At 38.8% G+C, this 20,055-nt stretch overlaps 2 protein-coding genes across 2 annotated transcripts in view; one reads left to right on the forward strand and one right to left on the reverse strand.

The window, feature by feature from the left end:
- The first annotated feature begins 1,137 nt into the window (after positions 1-1,137).
- On the forward strand, positions 1,138-8,192 carry LOC138968758 (ubiquitin-fold modifier 1). The gene is made up of 5 exons (XM_070341402.1): positions 1,138-1,243; positions 1,332-1,394; positions 4,109-4,166; positions 4,991-5,063; positions 6,313-8,192. Coding segments are annotated over exons 1-5 (267 nt in total). The 5' UTR covers positions 1,138-1,241; the 3' UTR covers positions 6,384-8,192.
- An 853-nt stretch (positions 8,193-9,045) lies between these two features.
- LOC138968756 (coronin-7-like) overlaps positions 9,046-20,055 on the reverse strand; it is a 36,079-nt gene continuing 25,069 nt past the window's right edge. The window contains exons 21-26 of the mRNA XM_070341397.1: positions 16,798-16,936; positions 15,870-16,076; positions 15,063-15,198; positions 14,390-14,481; positions 12,749-12,835; positions 9,046-12,284 (exon numbers count right to left, since the gene is read on the reverse strand). Coding sequence (XP_070197498.1) covers positions 12,276-12,284; positions 12,749-12,835; positions 14,390-14,481; positions 15,063-15,198; positions 15,870-16,076; positions 16,798-16,936 — 670 coding nt within the window. The 3' untranslated portion in view covers positions 9,046-12,275. The remainder of the gene's footprint in view (positions 12,285-12,748; positions 12,836-14,389; positions 14,482-15,062; positions 15,199-15,869; positions 16,077-16,797; positions 16,937-20,055) is intronic.

Raw genomic sequence — 20,055 nt, forward strand, 5'->3', positions numbered from 1 at the left:
CCCACCACCCTAGGTTAGGGGGGAGAAAATTGCTAACGCCCTGACCCAGGGTCGAACTCGCAACCTCTCGCTTCCGAGCGCAAGTGCGTTACCACTCGGCCACCCATGTGACTGGGTGAGACATGAACTGAGCCTGTGCTGCGACTTCTGTCTTGTGTCTGGCGCACGTTATATGTCAAAGCAGCACCGCCCTGATATGGCCCTTCGTGGTCGGCTGGGCGCGAAAAATACGGAACATCGTAATTTGATTTCGTGCGGCTGTGTACTTAATTAGTCGTTCTGTCCCCAACCTCTATAATCTTTGAGTTTCCCCGACCCAGGAGGCCGGGTGGGATGATAGCAGTGATCACTCCCGTTTCATAAATAATCATGACTTCTTCGAATTAGACTGACGATAACAAGAACTGTTCCCGTTTGATAAACTGACAATGGCATGTTTCAGTCAGAGCAAAAGCCAACAGCGCTTTGACAATGCATAGGTTATGTGCAGTTGTGCATGCTAATGACCAGAATGAACATAACCAAATTGATAACCATGATGAAATCGAACCAGAACGGGCCTTAAAGCCATATGTACTCGATGACTATACACGCTAATTGCTTTACCAACAGCTGGAGACATGCTAAATTAAGTTCCCTGCAAAATATTGTGGTCTAGGACCCCTTCAATGTTGAGATATGTTAATTTTCATTTTGATCTGGATCGTCCTATTTATAGATTTGCCAACAGAGGTAGCGTTGACGCAAGGGAAATAACTCCGCGTCTTTGTTTACATCCAAAGTTTTTGAGACTCTAAAACAAGCTGTAATGCATGTATATGGTCCGCGCATGGCGACATATCGTCATTACATGGTCTTATGGTGCGTTTGACATCGATTATGGGCAAACTACACTTTGTAAACACGGGAGCGCGTACATATGCCTTTAAGGCTCACGTGACACTGAGTTGACTCAGAGACTGGTTGACTGCTCGCCGCGGTTCCGGGCCGCGAAGCTTCGCAGATAGCCTTCGAAATAATTGCTTAACTCAATGTCTTAATGAGGACCGTTGACGGGTCAAGAAATGTTAGCTTGAAAATATCCAAAAGCGTCACTGTGAACGCTTTGAATGCAGCAGGAACAGAGTGTGTCTACTTTCGATATCAGCAGAATACGATTCGCGGCGACAGACAGACGCTTACTAGCTCTACAGGAAACACTCTTTCCGCTTCCGGCTTGCGATCGTCTTCTGCTTGTAAACATGTGAGTGTAGTACGGCCGTATTTTACGATGTAAATTGGCTTCGATTCACTTTTATTTCGAAAAATAATTGAACGGGTATTTGTTTCAGGGCGGCCTCCAAGGTGACGTTCAAGATTACATTGACATCGGACCCAAAGTTGCCGTACAAAGTGTAAGTACAGCAAACCAAACCCACGTCACCATATGCCAGAAACATTCGGGATCTCCCATCGTCTGCTTTGCCCGTAATGATAAAATGAGTCACTGGTGATCCTATTTTTTTCCTCTTTTAGGTAGCTTTGCTGTCACGCTGTGTACTGATATATTAAACTGCCGTTGGTATTTCATCTTTACAGAGCTGCCAACTGCTACGCTTTTGGCGTAGCATGCTACGTTTTAAGAGCAATTGCTACGCCAAGCGTAGGATTGCGGGTCGGGTCACTTTGTGCCCCGGACTGCCCCGGACTACCCCGGACTACCCCGAACTACCCAGGACTATCCAGGACTACAAGGAATGTTTGGACAACAAAGACAGATCATGTGATGCCACAATCTATTGATCTGTGTTAATTTACAAAACCCAGACACACAATTTTAAGTCAAGTGAACAAGTTTATTTTCAACCACAAAAGTAACAAGTCTCGTAAGGCGAAATAACAACATTTATCAAGCTGTCGAACTCACAGAATGAAACTAAACGCACTGCTTTTTTCACCAAGACCACAATGTATGTCATAGCCTACTCGTAGTTTCGTCAGTCCACCGCTCGTGGCAAAGGCAGTGAAATCGACAAGCCATGCAGAAAAGTGCGGTAGTGGTCGCGCTGAGCAGGATAACACTATGGAACACGAAGAGGGTCAAATGCTCGAGCAAGTACTCGCGCATTTACTCGAGCACTTTCGAAACTGCTCGAGTAAATGCGCGAGTACTTCGGAAAATGCTCGCGCACTTTCGAAACTGCCCGAGGAAATGCGCGAGCACTTTTGAAAATGCTCGAGCAGTTTCAAACTGCTCGCGCACTTTCAGAACTGCTCGAGCACTTTCAAAGTACTCGCGCATTTAAATGCGCGAGTACTTTCTCGCGTATTTCCGAGAAGTAACGAGCGGGTAAAGCAAAAACTTGTCGCGGAACAGTCATCTTTTTGGCATATTTTCTAAATATTTGCACATGAGCCGAGGCGAGCCAAAGCCAAAAAAGTTAACAATTTGAATTTAAAAGTACACTGATACTTACCGATCGACCATCCCAGTAGGTCTGTCCGCCAATTCCCTGATGCGATCGTTAATAATCCCAGCGACCGCCCTTCCCGCCTCCATGACGACTACAGATGCGTCGTTTCAGTAAATTTTCCGGGTCAAGTTTTCAATAAACCCAACCAATGACTTCGGTACAACTCGGGAATCTCCGATTCAAAAGTACTCGCGCATTTACTCGAGCAGTTTCGAAAGTGCTCGAGTAAATGCGCGAGTACTTGCTCGAACATTTGACCCTCTTCGTGTTCCATATAACACGCTTTTCTGTATGTCTATTCTTTTTAGCTTACCGAGTTTGTTTTTAATCCAAACATATCATATCTATATGTTTTTGGAATCAGGGACCGACAAGGAATAAGATGAAATTGTTTCTAAATCGATTTCGGACAATTAATTTTAATAATGATTTTCATATTTTTAATTTTCAGAGCTTGTTTGTAATCCAAATATAACAGATGTATATGTTTTTGGAATCAGAAAATGACGAAAAATAAGATGAAATTATTTTGACTTGACTAAATGTAACAAAACACATCATCTGGGCGCACAGTTCAATCAGTGCTAACAAAAAACAAACAAAAAGAAAAACAAAACAAATGAGTATTTAACACAACAATAAATATCGAAAGAAGTAGATTTACAAGACAATCAATAACTTAATGAAATTGAAACCCGAAACCATTCGTTCAAAGTTCTCTTTGAAGAATTCGCACCACTTTAGTAAATCTCATTTGTTACTTGGCCATGTCTATTACTTTGATTACGGCTCTTCTGTGAGTAAATCTCACACACACACACACACACACACACACAATCGTCCGTGTGCGTGCAGTCAGGGGCAGTCCGGGGTAGTCAGGGGCAGTGGTTGAAAATAAACTTGTTGACTTGACTTAAAATTGTGTGTCTGGGTTTTGTAAATAAACACAGATCAATAGATTGTGGCATCACATGATCTGTCTTTGTTGTCCAAACATTTCTTGTAGTCCGGGGTAGTCCGGGGTAGTCCGGGGTAGTCCGGGGCACAAAGTGACCCGACCGAGGATTGCTACGCTTAAACAAGTAATGACAAGCATGCAACAGTTCCCTCTTTGCGAGTCCTGGTACTGATTTCTGCCTTCCACTCCGTGTGGCGGTCACAAAATGGGTCATAATACATCGTCTATACTGAAAGGTGCATGGTCCTGCAGATACTCTCAGGGGCATTTTATATTCCTGCATGCATTCTCCTGACACTTTATTGAAAATGTCTATTCTTGTGCAAGAAGGCGTAAATGCGGAGGTGGGAATACATTTTTAGAAAATGCTACTTTCAAACACCATTTGCTATGTTTAAAATTAGAACAAATTCTAAATTGCTCCTCTTAAGGCTTCACAACAGTTGGCAGGTATGTCTTTATGATATTTGTGTGAAACAAAGACAGAAAATTCATTTTAGTTGTACGAGATTTGTGGTGGTAGTGAAATAGGCGTGTGAAAAATAGGGCTTTGCTTGAGATCTTACAGTAACAAGAGAGTTGTGGAGACCATATCCTGTGCGATCGACAAGGTCATTATTTACAACAAAGGTGAGCTTCTATGTACTAGGTAGTCAAAAACAATGTTAAAATTCCATGTTTTCTCTTTCACTTTCAGATTGAGTGTTCCAGAACAGACACCTTTCACAGCTGTTCTGAAGTTTGCTGCTGAAGAGGTGAGTCAAGTAATACAATGTAAGGTTTGAAGAACTCATGCATTCTGTGTCATGCGATTTCAGTGAATGATTATGTTTTATTTTTAAGTATGAAATAAATTATAATGATATTGCAAAAGTACAATCTCTTAACTACCCCCAAGGTTAGTCAACTTGTCTTTCAAAGCTATCCAAACAGGTCTTCTTCTCTTTTGTTCATGGTCTAGAACTCTCAAGGTTTTTGCCTGTATGACATTGACAGTTTTTACCCCGCCATTTAGGCAGCCACACACCGCTTTTAGGGGATGCATGCTGGGTATTTTCGTGTTTCTATACCCCACCCAACTCTGACATGGATTACAGGATCTTTTCTGTGCACACTTGGTCTTGTGCTTGAATGTTCACACGAACGGGGATGAGGCACTAGTAGGTCTGCACATAAGTTGACCTGGGCGACCAGAAAAATCTCCACCCTTAACCCACCATTTGAACCCACGACCTTCCACTTGGGAGGCTGGGGTCTTCTCCACTAGGCCATTGCAACTGTTTGATATCCAAACAAGTAAATGCTAGCACTGTAGCAGTGATTATAATTATATTTGCTGGAAATCCCTATCACACGAAATATCTATTGGTAGATTAGAACACATTTTCCCTTCCTTAGTTTTCAAATTACAACCAGAAATTTATCGGGGTTGATAAGTTCGTGTAAGGTTTTAAAATATGTGTATGCATGTACATAAAATGTATACGTGTGTTAATTAAATTTTAATAGTGGGAAGGAACACTTAACGGCCCCGTTTTTGTTTTGCAAGTTAATTTACGATACAATATTATGTGTGCAGTTCAAAGTACCAGCACCTACCAGTGCCATTATCACCAATGATGGAATTGGAATTAACCCAGCTCAGACTGCAGGTAGTGTGTGTGTGTGTGTGTGTGTGTGTGTGTGTGTGTGTGTGTGTGTATGTGTGTTCACAGAAGTATTCTGAAGTTAATAGCCTATAGGTTTCCTCAGATACTATAATCAGATATGAAGCTGAGAACAATTATGGATAAACTCGTATAAATTAAGGGGAGACAGATAAATCAAAGATCCCTGTTACGTTGTTTTGTTTTTGTTCTTCCTTATAAGGGTTTTGTGTCCTGGTATGGAGGTTTGAGTGTGAAGAACAGGAATGTCTTAGTGCGAATGGTGAATGTCAGTAGCAAGGTGATTGGCAGGCAGCAAGCAAGTGTGGAGTCCCTGTATGAACAGCGTGTGGTGAGAAAGAGTAGGCGGATAGCTTCAGATAGGTCCCATGTCCTTGCCCACCTCTATGAACTCCTTCCCTCTGGCCGTAGACTTCGCACGCACAAAGCTAGGACACTCAGGCTGCAAAACAGCTTCATCCCCAAATCCATCACCCTTGGCAACATGTAAACACATCCACATACCCGACTCAGCCCCTCTTCTGCCAGTGCAATCAGTAGCAATGTACATGTATGTATTGGTTTTATGTACGTCCGTATTTTTTCTGTGATATATTGTATGCTATGATATTTTGCAATGATGTTTAGCCATAGTCCGTTATACGCGTAGGTGTGCGAGAATATGTAAGCGCAGTGCTTTAAAGATGTCCATGTGGGAATGTGTAAGTGGGCGTAGTCGAATGTCCATGTGGGATGTGTAAGTGGAGCATATAAGAATGCCCATGTGTGAATGTGTAAGTGGAGCGTATAAGAATGTGTAAGTGGAGCGTGGTCGAATGTCCATGTGTGAATGGGTAAGTTGAGCGTATAAGAATGTCCATGTGTGCGATGTGTAAGTGAGACATGGATGTGTTCATGACTGAATGCGTAAGCACAATGCAAGGAATGGCCAGAAAGGTATGTGGGAGGTGTGTTTATAACCTGCCCTGTTATATAGTGCTATATGTCTTATGTAAAAACAATGTCCTGTTTGTATTATTGTTATGTACCACGCCTGAATTTCTCTGAGATAATAAAGTATTCTTATTCTTATTCTTATAACTATGCAGATGACTAATAATTTAAAATATAGAAATGTACCCTTGAAAAGTACATCGTTTTACTTTCTGTTTGCTGATAATTTTATACAAGAACCGTTGTATGTCAATACACAGCAACTATTGCAAGTCAATGCATTTTTTCTGTTACTTTGCAGGGAACGTTTTTCTCAAGCATGGATCAGAGCTGAGGTTGATACCAAGGGACAGAGTAGGAACTTCACTTTAGAAACAAACTGTCAAAAAAACATCATTACTTCATCATCATCTTCGTCAACATCGTCGTCATCATCAGTGATAATATGGATCTTGAAAAGGAATGAAACATACTCTCCGCATACAAACCTTGGACTGGGCATTGTGTGTTTAAATCAACAAGCAGGACAGTTTTTGCTCTGTGTATTTTTCTCGCAAGATAGCAGAAGACATCCCATGAAGACAGCTTGGCATTTTCACTTGACTGATCAACCACCTGCCCGTTATGACTACCCTGACAAGTGTTTGTCTATAAAAATCACCTTTCCACAGTGACACTCTATAAGTTAACAACCACTTTTTGGTCTGTCCCTGGGCGGTCATTATTGACAGGTTAGACTGAAGTACTTTTCAGTCAGCATTTTTACAAGCAAGAAATCTGGGTTCAAGTAACACAATAGAGGGATTACAGAAGAATTGTATGTATTGTACATATTGACAAAACAGGCTTGAGCATGTAGGCTTTTGCATTGTAATTTTTCTTGGTCTAGTCTGGGTTGGAAATTAGGTTACTGGCTACTCACATTTTTTTAACTTTTTTTTTTTTTTTACATCCGTGCCAGTGGAACATAATTCTTAATTTTTTGTATGTATACATGTGTTCTAGAGAATATCAAAAACTATTTCATGTTTTTATTTCTATTTAAGTTACTACATATTTCTTGTTGATTAATCTTGCATACTTAATGGTGGGAGGTAGTAAGGAAGGCACCCCCCGCGGGTTAGGGGGAAGAATTTACCCGATGCTCCCCAGCATGTCGTAAGAGGCGACTAACGGATTCTGTTTCTCCTTTTACCCTTGTTAAGTGTTTCTTGTTTCTTGTATAGAATATAGTCAATGTTTGTGAAGATTTTAGTCAAGCAGTATGTAAGAAATGTGAAGTCCTTTGTACTGGAAACTTGCATTCTCCCAGTAAGGTCATATATTGTACTACGTTGCAAGCCCCTGGAGCAATTTTTTGATTAGTGCTTTTGTGAACAAGAAACAATTAACAAGTGGCTCTATCCCATTCCCCCCCCCCCCCCCCCCCCCCCCCCCCCCCCCCCCCCCCGTCGCGATATAACCTTGAACGGTTGAAAACGACGTTAAACACCAAGTAAGGAAGACAGTAAATTGCTCAGGTGTTTGTTTCCATATCTTTGTTTCATCTCTTTCTTACAGTATGGAACCATTGTTTCTGGATACACTTTAACAAGCAAGCCTAAACACTTTGTATTTATTTTTGTGTGCTGTCCTGTATTTTTTTTAATTTACCTTAAATGTACATTTAGTATCCTGTGCAGGGTTTAAACATGCCTGAATTCTTTTTTTTTTTTTTTTTTTAGATCCAGCTCACCTCTTTGCTTTGGTGTGCCATTTTCTCATGTAGAGTCTGTGCACATCTGAATGCGTATTATTGAACAACTTTTGGAGAATGACACGAAAAAAACAATTTATTCTCTTAGTTATTCCAAACAGGATATGGTTCGTTCCCCACAAAGAATTGTGTCAATCTGGTATTTGTCACCTTTTTCATTACATGTGCTAACTTATTTTATTTCCCCTGAGAACTGGTTTTTTCTTTTTTCGGGTGGTGGTGTTGCTTGTACTGTTTTGTTCTGTGGACAACTTTATCTTTGAGTCAATTGCTAAGCGAGCCACTTTCGTGAATTAGATTGTCTTTAGTTATTCATATGTATAATTTATGTAATATTTTCCTCTTATTTAATTGCAAGATATTCCTTCAAGCTGTTTGTTTGCTTGAATTCTAAAACCATGAGAAAATAAAAACAAGAGCTTTCACACATTGTATACATGTATTTTGACTTCCAAGCAAAGCAGTTTTCTTGTACCACCTCTCTCTCTCCCTTTCTCTCTCTAATAATAATGAACACTTAAAAAGCGCGAACCACAGAATACTTCTGTACTCTCCACGCTTCACAATATCTAACTACGAATTACAATACACAATATAAACACATATCTTCTGTGAACATGATTTGGAGTCAGTAAAATAAAATAACAACACAAAATCTAAGCTTAGGCATACAATACATATAGAGAATACTACATGGCTTGCTGTGTCGTACCAGATTTACACGAGTTGTATTTTTAAATATTGAACTGCGAGCGAAAGCGAGCTGTTCACTATTTGAAAAAGCAACGAGTGTAAATCTGGTACGACACAGCAAGCCATGTAGTATTCTGTTTATCCTACATACTGTACGTGTATTTTACTGAAAATGTCTTGCAGTCGAGGCAGCTAAAATTGAAGACGCTTGTTTTGGAACCTTGATCTCTTCTAAAGCCTCGTGCAATCTAGTACGTCAAAGCAAAGAAACGTCACTCTGAAAGTGTGGCGTGACGTGTTAGTTCTAAAGATTCACCGAGGGTAATTAGCGAGCGCAATTTTTGTTTCTATAATGACGTTTGTCTCGGTCACTTTGGCATCATAAGCAGTGGAAAAACAAGTCCCTGCCAGACTTGCTTGACATGACCTAATTTACATGATATACACACGTGTGATTTGAACGATTATTATCTCACGGGTGTCTCTCTCACGTATGTAGGATAAACTGTAATAAATTGCATAAAACACGACTACTCTCTCTCACAGTGACATACACACAAGCGCGCACAAATGCAGCTCCAAATGTGTTGCTTTCTTTATTTTTATTTTACAACAGTTAAGACAGAACTGAGGTTCACTTTACGGTGATCCTACAATTCTTTTTCTTTATTTGGCGTTGTTTTCAACCGTTCAAGGTTATATCGCGACGGGGAAAGGGGGGAGATGGGATAGAGCCACTTGTTAATTGTTTCTTGTTCACAAAAGCACTAATCAAAAAATTGTTCCAGGGGCAATCCTACAATTGTGTTACTAAATACAATAATAAGTAGGTTTAAATCATACAAAGTTAACACTGCATTACATCACAATTTTAGTCTCTAAGAAGAACAAGATGTTTACCCTTTCCTGAAGGTATTTAGTTAGGCTGTCACATGGCAAGTGTTGGATTAAACATTTTGGTCAATGAAGTACAATGTATTTATAAACACTGTCTATGCTGTGTCACGCTGCTTAACACTTTCTACCCCACCTATGTTGACCAAGTTTTTTTTTAGCCGAGATCAGCTGTGCTGCAGCAGGTCACTCAGAATTGTAGTAACTGTGTGGGTACGGATATTTCCGTACCTGGGAGACAATGAGTTAATTCAGATCCTTTGCATCTACCGCAGGAGACGTTACTCAAAGTCGCATGGACCAACAATAGTTATGCAATGTCTAAGTGATTCTATGAATTTTCTTTTTTTTTTAACCATTCTTTCTTGGAGTTCCAAATAGTGGTTGTGTTAATTACTTTTCATTCTCCCAAAACATGAGAGTGACCATCACTAAGTCTTTTTGACCATGCTAATGGAGCCAGCTGTGGCATACCAGCAAATCCATGCAGACATATTTTAACTTCAATCATTGAGCTCTTAACATTGGTGCTCCAAGACAGTGATAAAAGCAGTGTAGACCAATGTAAGTAGGTACATAAACATATTGAATGCTGCTTTTAAACCAACAAGGTTTATTCAAATAACCTAATCAACAATTGTGATTTGGAAAAATAAATGAGTCAATAGACTGATTCTTTATTTGGTGTTTTACGTCGTTTTCAACCACGAAGGTTATATCGTGACGGGGGAAGGGGGGAGATGGGATAGAGCCACTTGTCAATTGTTTCTTGTTCACAAAAGCACTAATCAAAAATTTGCTCCAGGGGCTTGCAACGTAGTACAATATATTACCTTAATGGGAGAATGCAAGTTTCCAGTACAAAGGACTTAACATTTCTTACATACTGCTTGACTAAAATCTTTACAAAAATTGACTATATTCTATACAAGAAACACTTAACAAGGGTAAAAGGAGAAACAGAATCCGTTAGTCGCCTCTTACGACATGCTGGGGAGCATCGAGTAAATTCTTTCTCGTCCCAACCAATATGGGACTCCCCCTAACCCGCGGGGGGTAATAGACTGATGTTGCACAAGACGGAGCATTGACAAAAAACAAAAAAACAACAGTATTGCACATTTATACTCCCCTGAAACTAAACACAGATATATTGAATTTTTGATAGGCTAAAAAAACAGAAATGCATTCAGGATTAAACAAAGAGCCACATAAAAAAGAAAAAGAAAAAGCCATTAGTCAAGAATCACATCAAGAAAATAACTGAGCAATTTGCCTTCAGAATATTTGTAACACACACATAGCAACAAAATTAGAAGAGATAGACTTACACTCAAACCAAACATTAAGAAAGTTTTTTGACGAGCAAGTAACAAGCTGCAAAGACAAGCATACCATCGCGGGAACAAAGTAACAGTGAGGAAAGGAAAGAGACTAAGCAATACAACCTGAATCATAGTTTGACTCTAAAATACCCAATCGAAGATCTCATTATCCTGCTAAATGCATTAGTGACACACCAGAAAGTTAATGCACATAATTTCTAGAACCCAAGCTGCAAAAGTTGATACTAGAACCGAACGAAAATCAGCGGTAAAAACAGCCATCGGAAGAGTTTAACACTCAATCACTGTTACATTTGCAGAAATAAAAATGCCACAGCTTCTCGACATTGTGCAAGCAAACAATCAAATACAAAAAACTAAAAACACATTTGTGCATTTATAAAGAAATTAGTGATAGTGACTTAATGAGATATTACAATAATATTCAGCATATATACATAATGCTGACTATACAATTTTGGGTATCTAACATTTATTCAATATTTAAACAAAATTACAGTATTTTTGACAATGATTAAAAAGTGAATACTGTGCGCTGAGTGTAGGTACATTGTATATCACAAAATACATTTCTCAGAAAAACAATACATCAGTGGACCATTTTAAGCCTGGAACAGAAATCTTTAAAACATTCCCATAGCTAAAAATGTCATACTTACGGTTGATATAAATTTACATCATGATCAACTTAATTGAAAATTTCATACATTTTTTCAACTTAAACAGCTACACAAAAAAGAGTAAACACCCTAGCTGCATTATCTAATTCATAAACAATACCAAAGTTACATGATTCTATCAGAGAAGAATTTTTTTTGCTGCAATTATGTCTAATCTTCAACTGGAGTACACTACTTATTATGTTTAACAGAGTAATTACTGCTGCAGTATATAAATGACAGTTTAAAATATGTTCAAAACTGAAAACACCAAACAGATGTGCTGCTGAACCTGAAAGTCTAGCTGCTGTTATCTAGTCAAGAGAACTAGGACACGACAGAAGAAAAATCCCAACATGTCTGCTCAAGTTTGAAAAGCATTGCACTTACATACACAATCACCGTCCAAAATGCCCCATTAAATTTATTTGGGCGTCTTTTTCCTGGCAAAGAGACATCTTCAAAAGAATAAGTTTATCTTGCATGCAAATAACATTTCAATTCTGAAGTTTTATTGAAAACTAAAAATAACATTCAATCAAGCACCTGTGACCAACAACAGAATTTTGCATAAAAATGTCATTTCAACCCAGGAAATAGTGCTGATCTTTCGTTTCAAGTCATATCATTCGCTCACAAACACACACACACAACTGCACTAAACCACACAAAAAGTTATGGTATCAACTACTGAGCACCCAACCACCCTACCCCCTTAGAAAATAAAGAAAGAAAAAAGTTCATGTATATTGTTTGGAATGAAGTACTAGGCAGCTGAGGTGGGCACTGCTAAGTCTTGAGTTTGTCTTGAGATCATCCACTGTAAAATATTCAAACACTCTCAAACTGTGGAAGAACTGAAAATATTCCCAAATGATAAGGTCTGGAATGTTGAGTGGAGTCATTTTCAGCGTGATCAGTCGTCCTGCAAACAAAAGTGATAATCTTGATGTTATAAACTTGTTTTGATGATTTCAATACAGAAAAGTTAAAGTATAGGTGAGACAAAATTTAGACAGGTAAGCAGGTTGACTCTGGCTAGCCAGATTGTATATTATATTCAGGTACATAAACACACAAACAGTAAGAAGAAAATATATGGGGATAGGTTCCTTACCCTCCTTCATTGACTGAGGTTATGCAGACAGAGACACATACACACAGACACACCCACTGACACACACACACACAGTCAGAAGAAAAGACAAAAAGAATTATTAGATATCCCTTACTCTCTTTCATCAACAGAATTAGATTAAACACACACACACACACACACACATACACACACACACACACCCCAACATACACATACATGTACACACACTCACCCCCCCCCAGAACACACAAACACATCAAACAGAAAAACAATCACACAATCAAACTGACCCATTCATCATCCTCCACCCCTTCGGTCAGGTCCTGAGGCATCGGTTCAGAGGACAGTTCCAGCTTTCCCACCATGGCAGACATCAGCTGCGCCAGACAAAAACATCAACATTAACTCGTTTTCTTTAAGCCAGAAAAACTGCTTTCAGCCTGAGACTACAGTGGAACTTGCGTTTTAAGACCTCCAAAAATATGAGAAAATCAGCTTTTAACAAGTCGCGTAAGGCGAAATTACTACATTTAGTCAAGCTGTCGAACTCACGGGATGAAACTGAACGCACTGTATTTTTTCACAAAGACAGTACAGCTTCGTCAATCCCCGCGTGAAGGAAATCGCTCACCTCCCACGTGCAAAACGTAGTGATATTGACACGCCAGATTAGCGCGGTAGCGTATTGTGCTTTTCTGTATTCTTGTTAACTTTCTGAGCTTGTTTTGAATACAACCTATCATATCTATATGTTTTTGGAATCAGAAAATGATAAAGAATAAGATGAAATCATTTTTGGATTGATTTCTTACATTTTAATCGTATAGTAAGATTAATTAATCTATTTTCGTTAATTGTGATCACATTTTAAGAGTAAACATGACATATGTATATATTTTTAGATTCAGAATGTGATGAAGAATACGATGCAATCAATTTTAAATCTGTTTGCGAAAAATCGATTTTAATGACAACTTTAATGAGCAAACTAATTAATTAATTTTTAAGCCTTCAAGCTGAAATGCAATACCAAAGTCCGGGCTTCGTCGAAGATTACTTGACCAAAATTTAAACCAATTTGGTTGAAAAATGAGAGCGTGACAGTGCCGCCTCAACTTTCACGAAAAGCCGGATATGACGTCATCAAAGACATTTATCAAAAAAATGAAAAAAACGTCTGGAGATACCATACTCAGGATCTCTCATGTCAAGTTTCATGAAGATCGGTCCAGTAGTTTTCTCTGAATCGCTCTACACACACAGACACCACGACCCTCATCTCGATTCCCCCCTCTACGTTAAAACATTTAGTCAAAACTTGACTAAATGTAAAAAGGAGAGATTCTTAAAATGGGGGAATATTTACAAAGGCTTGTGACCAGAAAGTCTGAGAAAAGAGGGGCTTAAAAGGGAGGGAGTCTTAAATTGGGGGGGGGGGGGGGGGGGGTCTGAAAAGGGGGGTTCTACTATATTCAATGCTTGCTAAGCTTATATCCTCACTGTAACAAAACAAAGATTATTCCTCAAATTCGTCCAAACCATAGGTACAATTATGAAAACGCTTTCTTAATAAGGTCGGTTTTTATTGTCAACTGGCAGAGGTTTTGAAGGTGGTTTGTTTTATTTACTTTTTTTAAAATTTTTAATACATGCTGGACATATCCCACTCTCATAAAGTTAAGGTTATGCATCAAATTCCTTCCATTCATACAATTACATTTAAAAGACAAATGAATAAATAACAAAATCTGTTTTTGTTGTTTTCAACAGTTCTCTACACACCCTAGGATTATCATACTAAGAGAAAATTCAAGGTCGCTCACAAATTCTTTATCACCCTATTTTCTAACCCCATTGTAATCTCATCTGGGATGACGCTGAGTGATGTAGAATGGTAATTAAAGCGTTAAACATGCTGAAGAGCATCTTACCTCATCCTTTTTCATCTCGTCAGTCTTGTATGTATCTACGCTGAAGCTGTCATATTTCTTGGGCTTGGGTGCTTCCACTGGTGCCTCACTCACTGCAGAAAAAAAAGAATGAAAACATACTTTGTCACACAGACATCACAGTTTAGTATGTACACAAACATTATGTCATAAGGAGAGGTTACTGTTAAAAACTGAAGCTGGACTTTTTTATGTAAATAGTTTCCATTATGCATCTCATTATAGTTTATACATGTAGAAGAAATGAAGTACTGTAACCTTATCCAGATCTTTTACCTTCCTCAGGTTAAAAAAAAGAAGAAGAAAAAAGAAGAAGAAGAATCAACTCCCCTGATCTTCAACTCAGGCTATTAACATAAGAAAAATGTATCCAGCAAAATATTAAATTACATATCTTATCCCAACTCACATATAGCAATTTACTTCAGTTTAGTGCTAGAACACTGTACTACGCATCACCTTGGTAACAAGGGAGGCAACTCTAAAAAAAAAACCGACCCTGACCTATAGACAGGACACAGGCCAGACCGAGGCTGCCTTCCTACTTGCGCGCACATACAAGATATACAGATTTCATAATTCACGAATACACAATCCTGCAAAAAACACACAGCACAAAAACTGAACATTAAAATACATGTACTACAAGACATACACAGCTTCATGTCAGGGGGACGCAGACTGACGTATTTAGGATTGGTGTCTTGACCACTTAGCCACTGCTGTGCTGTCAAAGCAGGCTCCCATGTTACAAGTGTGTCAGGGAACAGGTCATCTTGGAAATACTCCGTCTGGAATAGAAACAACCACACAATCATCACAGAAGGAATACAATACAACTGTCCATATTTCCTAATAACTTGCTGTTTAGATGAAATCAGATCCTTATTAATGAATATACCTCAACAATGAAGCAGACCCAGGCATAAAAGCAGCAGTGTGTGTGTGTGTGTGTGTGTGTGTGTGTGTGTGTGTATGTGTGTATGTGTGTGTATTTGTGTGTGTATGTGTTTGTATGTGTGTGACTGTGTGTGTGTGTGTGTGTGTGTGTGTGTGTGTGTGTATGTATGTGTGTGACAGTGTGTGTGTGTGCCGTGCATGTGCATGCATGTGTGTTTTTGTGCGTTTCATTTTTAAACTTCACTCTGATCATCATCAAAGGAACAGACCCTGTAATCACCGCTAGTTTCTAGTTCTTGGTCCCCTCCAAGTATTTATATGTACAGCAAAATCAATAAAAACACGAAAAGCAGACAGACAGACAGACAGACAGACACAGACAGACGGACAGACAGACAAGACAGACAGACAAGACAGACAGACAGATATAAAAACAGAGACAGACAGATATAAAGACAGACAGACAATAAGACAAGACAAGACAGATAGTTATAAAACAGACAGACAGACAGATATACAGACAGATATACAGACATATCCCACAGAAAAAGTCATATCTCACCCTGACTCTAGGCACAGTGAAAGACACAGGCTCTATAGAGTTCTTGGTCAGCCTCCAGGCTTTGGCCACCTCCACATTCTTGACGTCCAGTACGTTGCGCGGTAGGAACGACAGCCCCTGTTGCAGCGACTGCAGGTTGATGGTTGTGTTGCCGAACAGGTGAGGGGGGTCCTCTGACACCTCGTAGTTGTGAGCCGTACGTTCACCCTGTTTTCAAAATCAAAATGTCGAAAATATGTTGTGCGAAACTTTTGAAAAATACCCGTTCTGTTCTTCGGACTGTGTGATAGTCAAATGATAATTAATTGCATCAGTTTTCTTTTGATGTAGCTGAATGATTGCTTTTGAAACAGCAATGGTAGAAGCTAAACAAAATTTAAAATTCTGAAGAAAAAAAATGCTTTGAAGAATTCTTATTGGTAAGCCATAAAGTCTAAACAGCGCTCATATTCTTAATTTTAATTCACTTTACAGGCAAAGGTGTTACCTAGTATAACAACCTGCCCAAATCTTAATGTTACTCTTTTTTCTTTCGGGTCTTTACAGAAAATTACAAAACCCTCAAACATAACAGAATATCACCCTGCAGAAGAAGAAAAAAAAATCAATAAAAAAATGTAACTCAATTAATACTACAAAATTGATTTAGAACCTAAAGGCCTTCCTTAGAAAGAGACTTCGCAAAATCTTTTTACGGAAAATTCAGTGCCAAAGCTTCGTGCAGCGAGCTTCGTGAAGTAGACTTTGCGAAGTTGGTTTTGACCAATTATAATAATATAATATAATAATACCAGACGAAGAAGAAGAAATATGTTACATCATTTCAACTGAGAGAACAGAAAAAAAGTGTTCTAGAACCTTACCCTGCAGACGAAGAAGAAGAAATATGTTACAAGAACAGAAATCAAGTGTTGGAGAACAAAATTACCCTGCAAAAGAGGTAGATGGTGCTGCTGTCAGGGTCGTGGAAGGGGATGAGGATGGAGGGAGACTTGTGGAAATCCTCCACGCTCTGTCGCTCCAGTGTGTCCGACTTGTACACGCTCAGCTGCTGTCCAACTGACGAGCTGTGGGAAGAAAAGAAGGTGTAAAAATAGATTAACATTAAGTCTGTGTTCCGGGTCAGCTCTTGGAAGCTGGCATTGCCTCAACATCTATTTTTTCTATTATTTTCACAGATTTTGCTTTCATCTGCTTGTTTGGTTCATTGTTAACTCATGCCTTTATGAACTAGCAAGCACAAAAGAAAGACAAAAAGGATAGCTTTCTGTTCACAGTTCACAGCAACAAAAAGGATAGCTTTCTGTTCACAGTTCACAACAACAAAAAGGATAGCTTTCTATTCACCGTTCACAACAACAAAAAGGATAGCTTTCTGTTCACCGTTCACAACAACAAAAAGGATAGCTTTCTGTTCACCGTTCACAACAACAAAAAGGATAGCTTTCTGTTCACAGTTCACAACAACAAAAAGGATAGCTTTCTGTTCACCGTTCACAACAACAAAAAGGATAGCTTTCTGTTCACCGTTCACAACAACAAAAAGGATAGCTTTCTGTTCACCGTTCACAACAACAAAAAGGATAGCTTTCTGTTCACCGTTCACAACAACAAAAAGGATAGCTTTCTGTTCACAGTTCACAACAACAAAAAGGATAGCTTTCTGTTCACAGTTCACAGCAACAAAAAGGATAGCTTTCTGTTTACAGTTCACAGCAACAAAAAGGATAGCTTTCTGTTCACAGTTCACAGCAACAAAAAGGATAGCTTTCTGTTCACTGTTCACAGCAACAAAAAGGATAGCTTTCTGTTCACCGTTCACAACAACAAAAAGGATAGCTTTCTGTTCACCGTTCACAGCAACAAAAAGGATAGCTTTCTGTTCACCGTTCACAGCAACAAAAAGGATAGCTTTCTGTTCACAGTTCACAGCAACAAAAAGGATAGCTTTCTGTTCACCGTTCACAGTAACAACAAGTCGCGTAAGGCGAAAATACAATATTTAGTCAAGTAGCTGTCGAACTCACAGAATGAAACTGAACGCAATGCCATTTTACTCGTAGCATCGTCAGGCCACCGCTCATGGCAAAGGCAGTGAAATTGACAAGAAGAGCGGGGTAGTAGTTGCGCTAAGAAGGATAGCACGCTTTTCTGTACCTCTCTTTGTTTTAACTTTCTGAGCGTGTTTTTAATCCAAACATATCATATCTATATGTTTTTGCAATCAGGAACCGACAAGGAATAAGATGAAAGTGTTTTTAAATTGATTTGGACAATTTAATTTTGATAATAATTTTTATATATTTAATTTTCAGAGCTTGTTTTTAATCCGAATATAACATATTTATATGTTTTTGGAATCAGCAAATGATGGAAAATAAGATAAACGTAAATTTGGAGCGATTTATAAATTTTTATTTTTTTTTACAATTTTCCGATTTTTAATGACCAAAGTCATTAATTAATTTTTATGCCACCAAGCTGAAATGCAATACCAAACCCCGGGCTTTGTCGAAGATTACTTGACCAAAATTTGAACCAATTTGGTTGAAAAATGAGGGCGTGACAGTGCCGCCTCAACTTTCACGAAAAGCCGGATATGACGTCATCAAAGACATTTATCAAAAAAATGAAAAAAACGTTCGGGGATTTCATACCCAGGAACTCTCATCTCAAATTTCATAAAGATCGGTCCAGTAGTTTAGTCTGAATCGCTCTACACACACACACAGACACACACACACACACACACACACACACACACACACACACACATACACCACGACCCTCGTCTCGATTCCCCCCTCTACGTTAAAATATTTAGTCAAAACTTGACTAAATATAAAAAGGATAGCTTTCTGTTCACCGTTCACAACAACAAAATGGATAGCTTTCTGTTCACAGTTCACAGCAACAAAAAGGATAGCTTTCTGTTCACCGTTCACAACAACAAAAAGGATAGCTTTCTGTTCACCGTTCACAGCAACAAAAAGGATAGCTTTCTGTTCACCGTTCACAACAAAAAGGATAGCTTTCTGTTCACCGTTCACAGCAACAAAAAGGATAGCTTTCTGTTCACCGTTCACAACAACAAAAAGGATAGCTTTCTGTTCACCGTTCACAGCAACAAAAAGGATAGCTTTCTGTTCACCGTTTACAACAACAAAAAGGATAGCTTTCTGTTCACCGTTCACAACAACAAAAAGGATAGCTTTCTGTTCACCGTTCACAACAACAAAAAAGATAGCTTTCTGTTCATAGTTCACAGCAACAAAAAGGATAGCTTTCCGTTCACCGTTCACAACAACAAAAAGGATAGCTTTCTGTTCACCGTTCACAACAACAAAAAGGATAGCTTTCTGTTCACAGTTCACAGCAACAAAAAGGATAGCTTTCTGTTCACAGTTCACAACAACAAAAAGGATAGCTTTCTGTTCACCGCTCACAGCAACAAAAAGGATAGCTTTCTGTTCACCGTTCACAACAACAAAAAGGATAGCTTTCTGTTCACAGTTCACAGCAACAAAAAGGATAGCTTTCTGTTCACCGTTCACAACAACAACAAGTCGCGTAAGGCGAAAATACAATATTTAGTCAAGTAGCTGTCGAACTCACAGAATGAAACTGAACGCAATGCAACGCAGCAAGACCGTATACTCGTGGTCCACCGCTCACGGCATAGGCAGTGAAATTGACAAGAAGAGCGGGGCAGTGGTTACGCTATGCTGCATAGCACGCTTTTCTGTACCTCTCTTCGTTTTAACTTTCTGAGCGTGTTTTTAATCCAAACATATCATATCTATATATTTTTGGAATCAGGAACCGACAAGGAATAAGATGAAAGTGTTTTTAAATTGATTTCGAAAAAAAAAATTTGATAATAATTTTCATATATTTAATTTTCAGAGCTTGTTTTTAATCCGAATATAACATATTTATATGTTTTTGGAATCAGCAAATGATGGAGAATAAAATAAACGTAAATTTGGATCGTTTTATAAATTTTTTTTTTTTTTTACAATTTTCAGATTTTTAATGACCAAAGTCATTAATTAATTTTTAAGCCACCAAGCTGAAATGCAATACCGAACCCCGGGCTTCGTCGAAGATTACTTGACCAAATTTTCAACCAATTTGGTTGAAAAATGAGGGCGTGACAGTGCCGCCTCAACTTTCACGAAAAGCC

Source organism: Littorina saxatilis, linkage group LG6 (assembly GCF_037325665.1).
Source record: "Littorina saxatilis isolate snail1 linkage group LG6, US_GU_Lsax_2.0, whole genome shotgun sequence".
NCBI lineage: Eukaryota > Metazoa > Mollusca > Gastropoda > Littorinimorpha > Littorinidae > Littorina > Littorina saxatilis.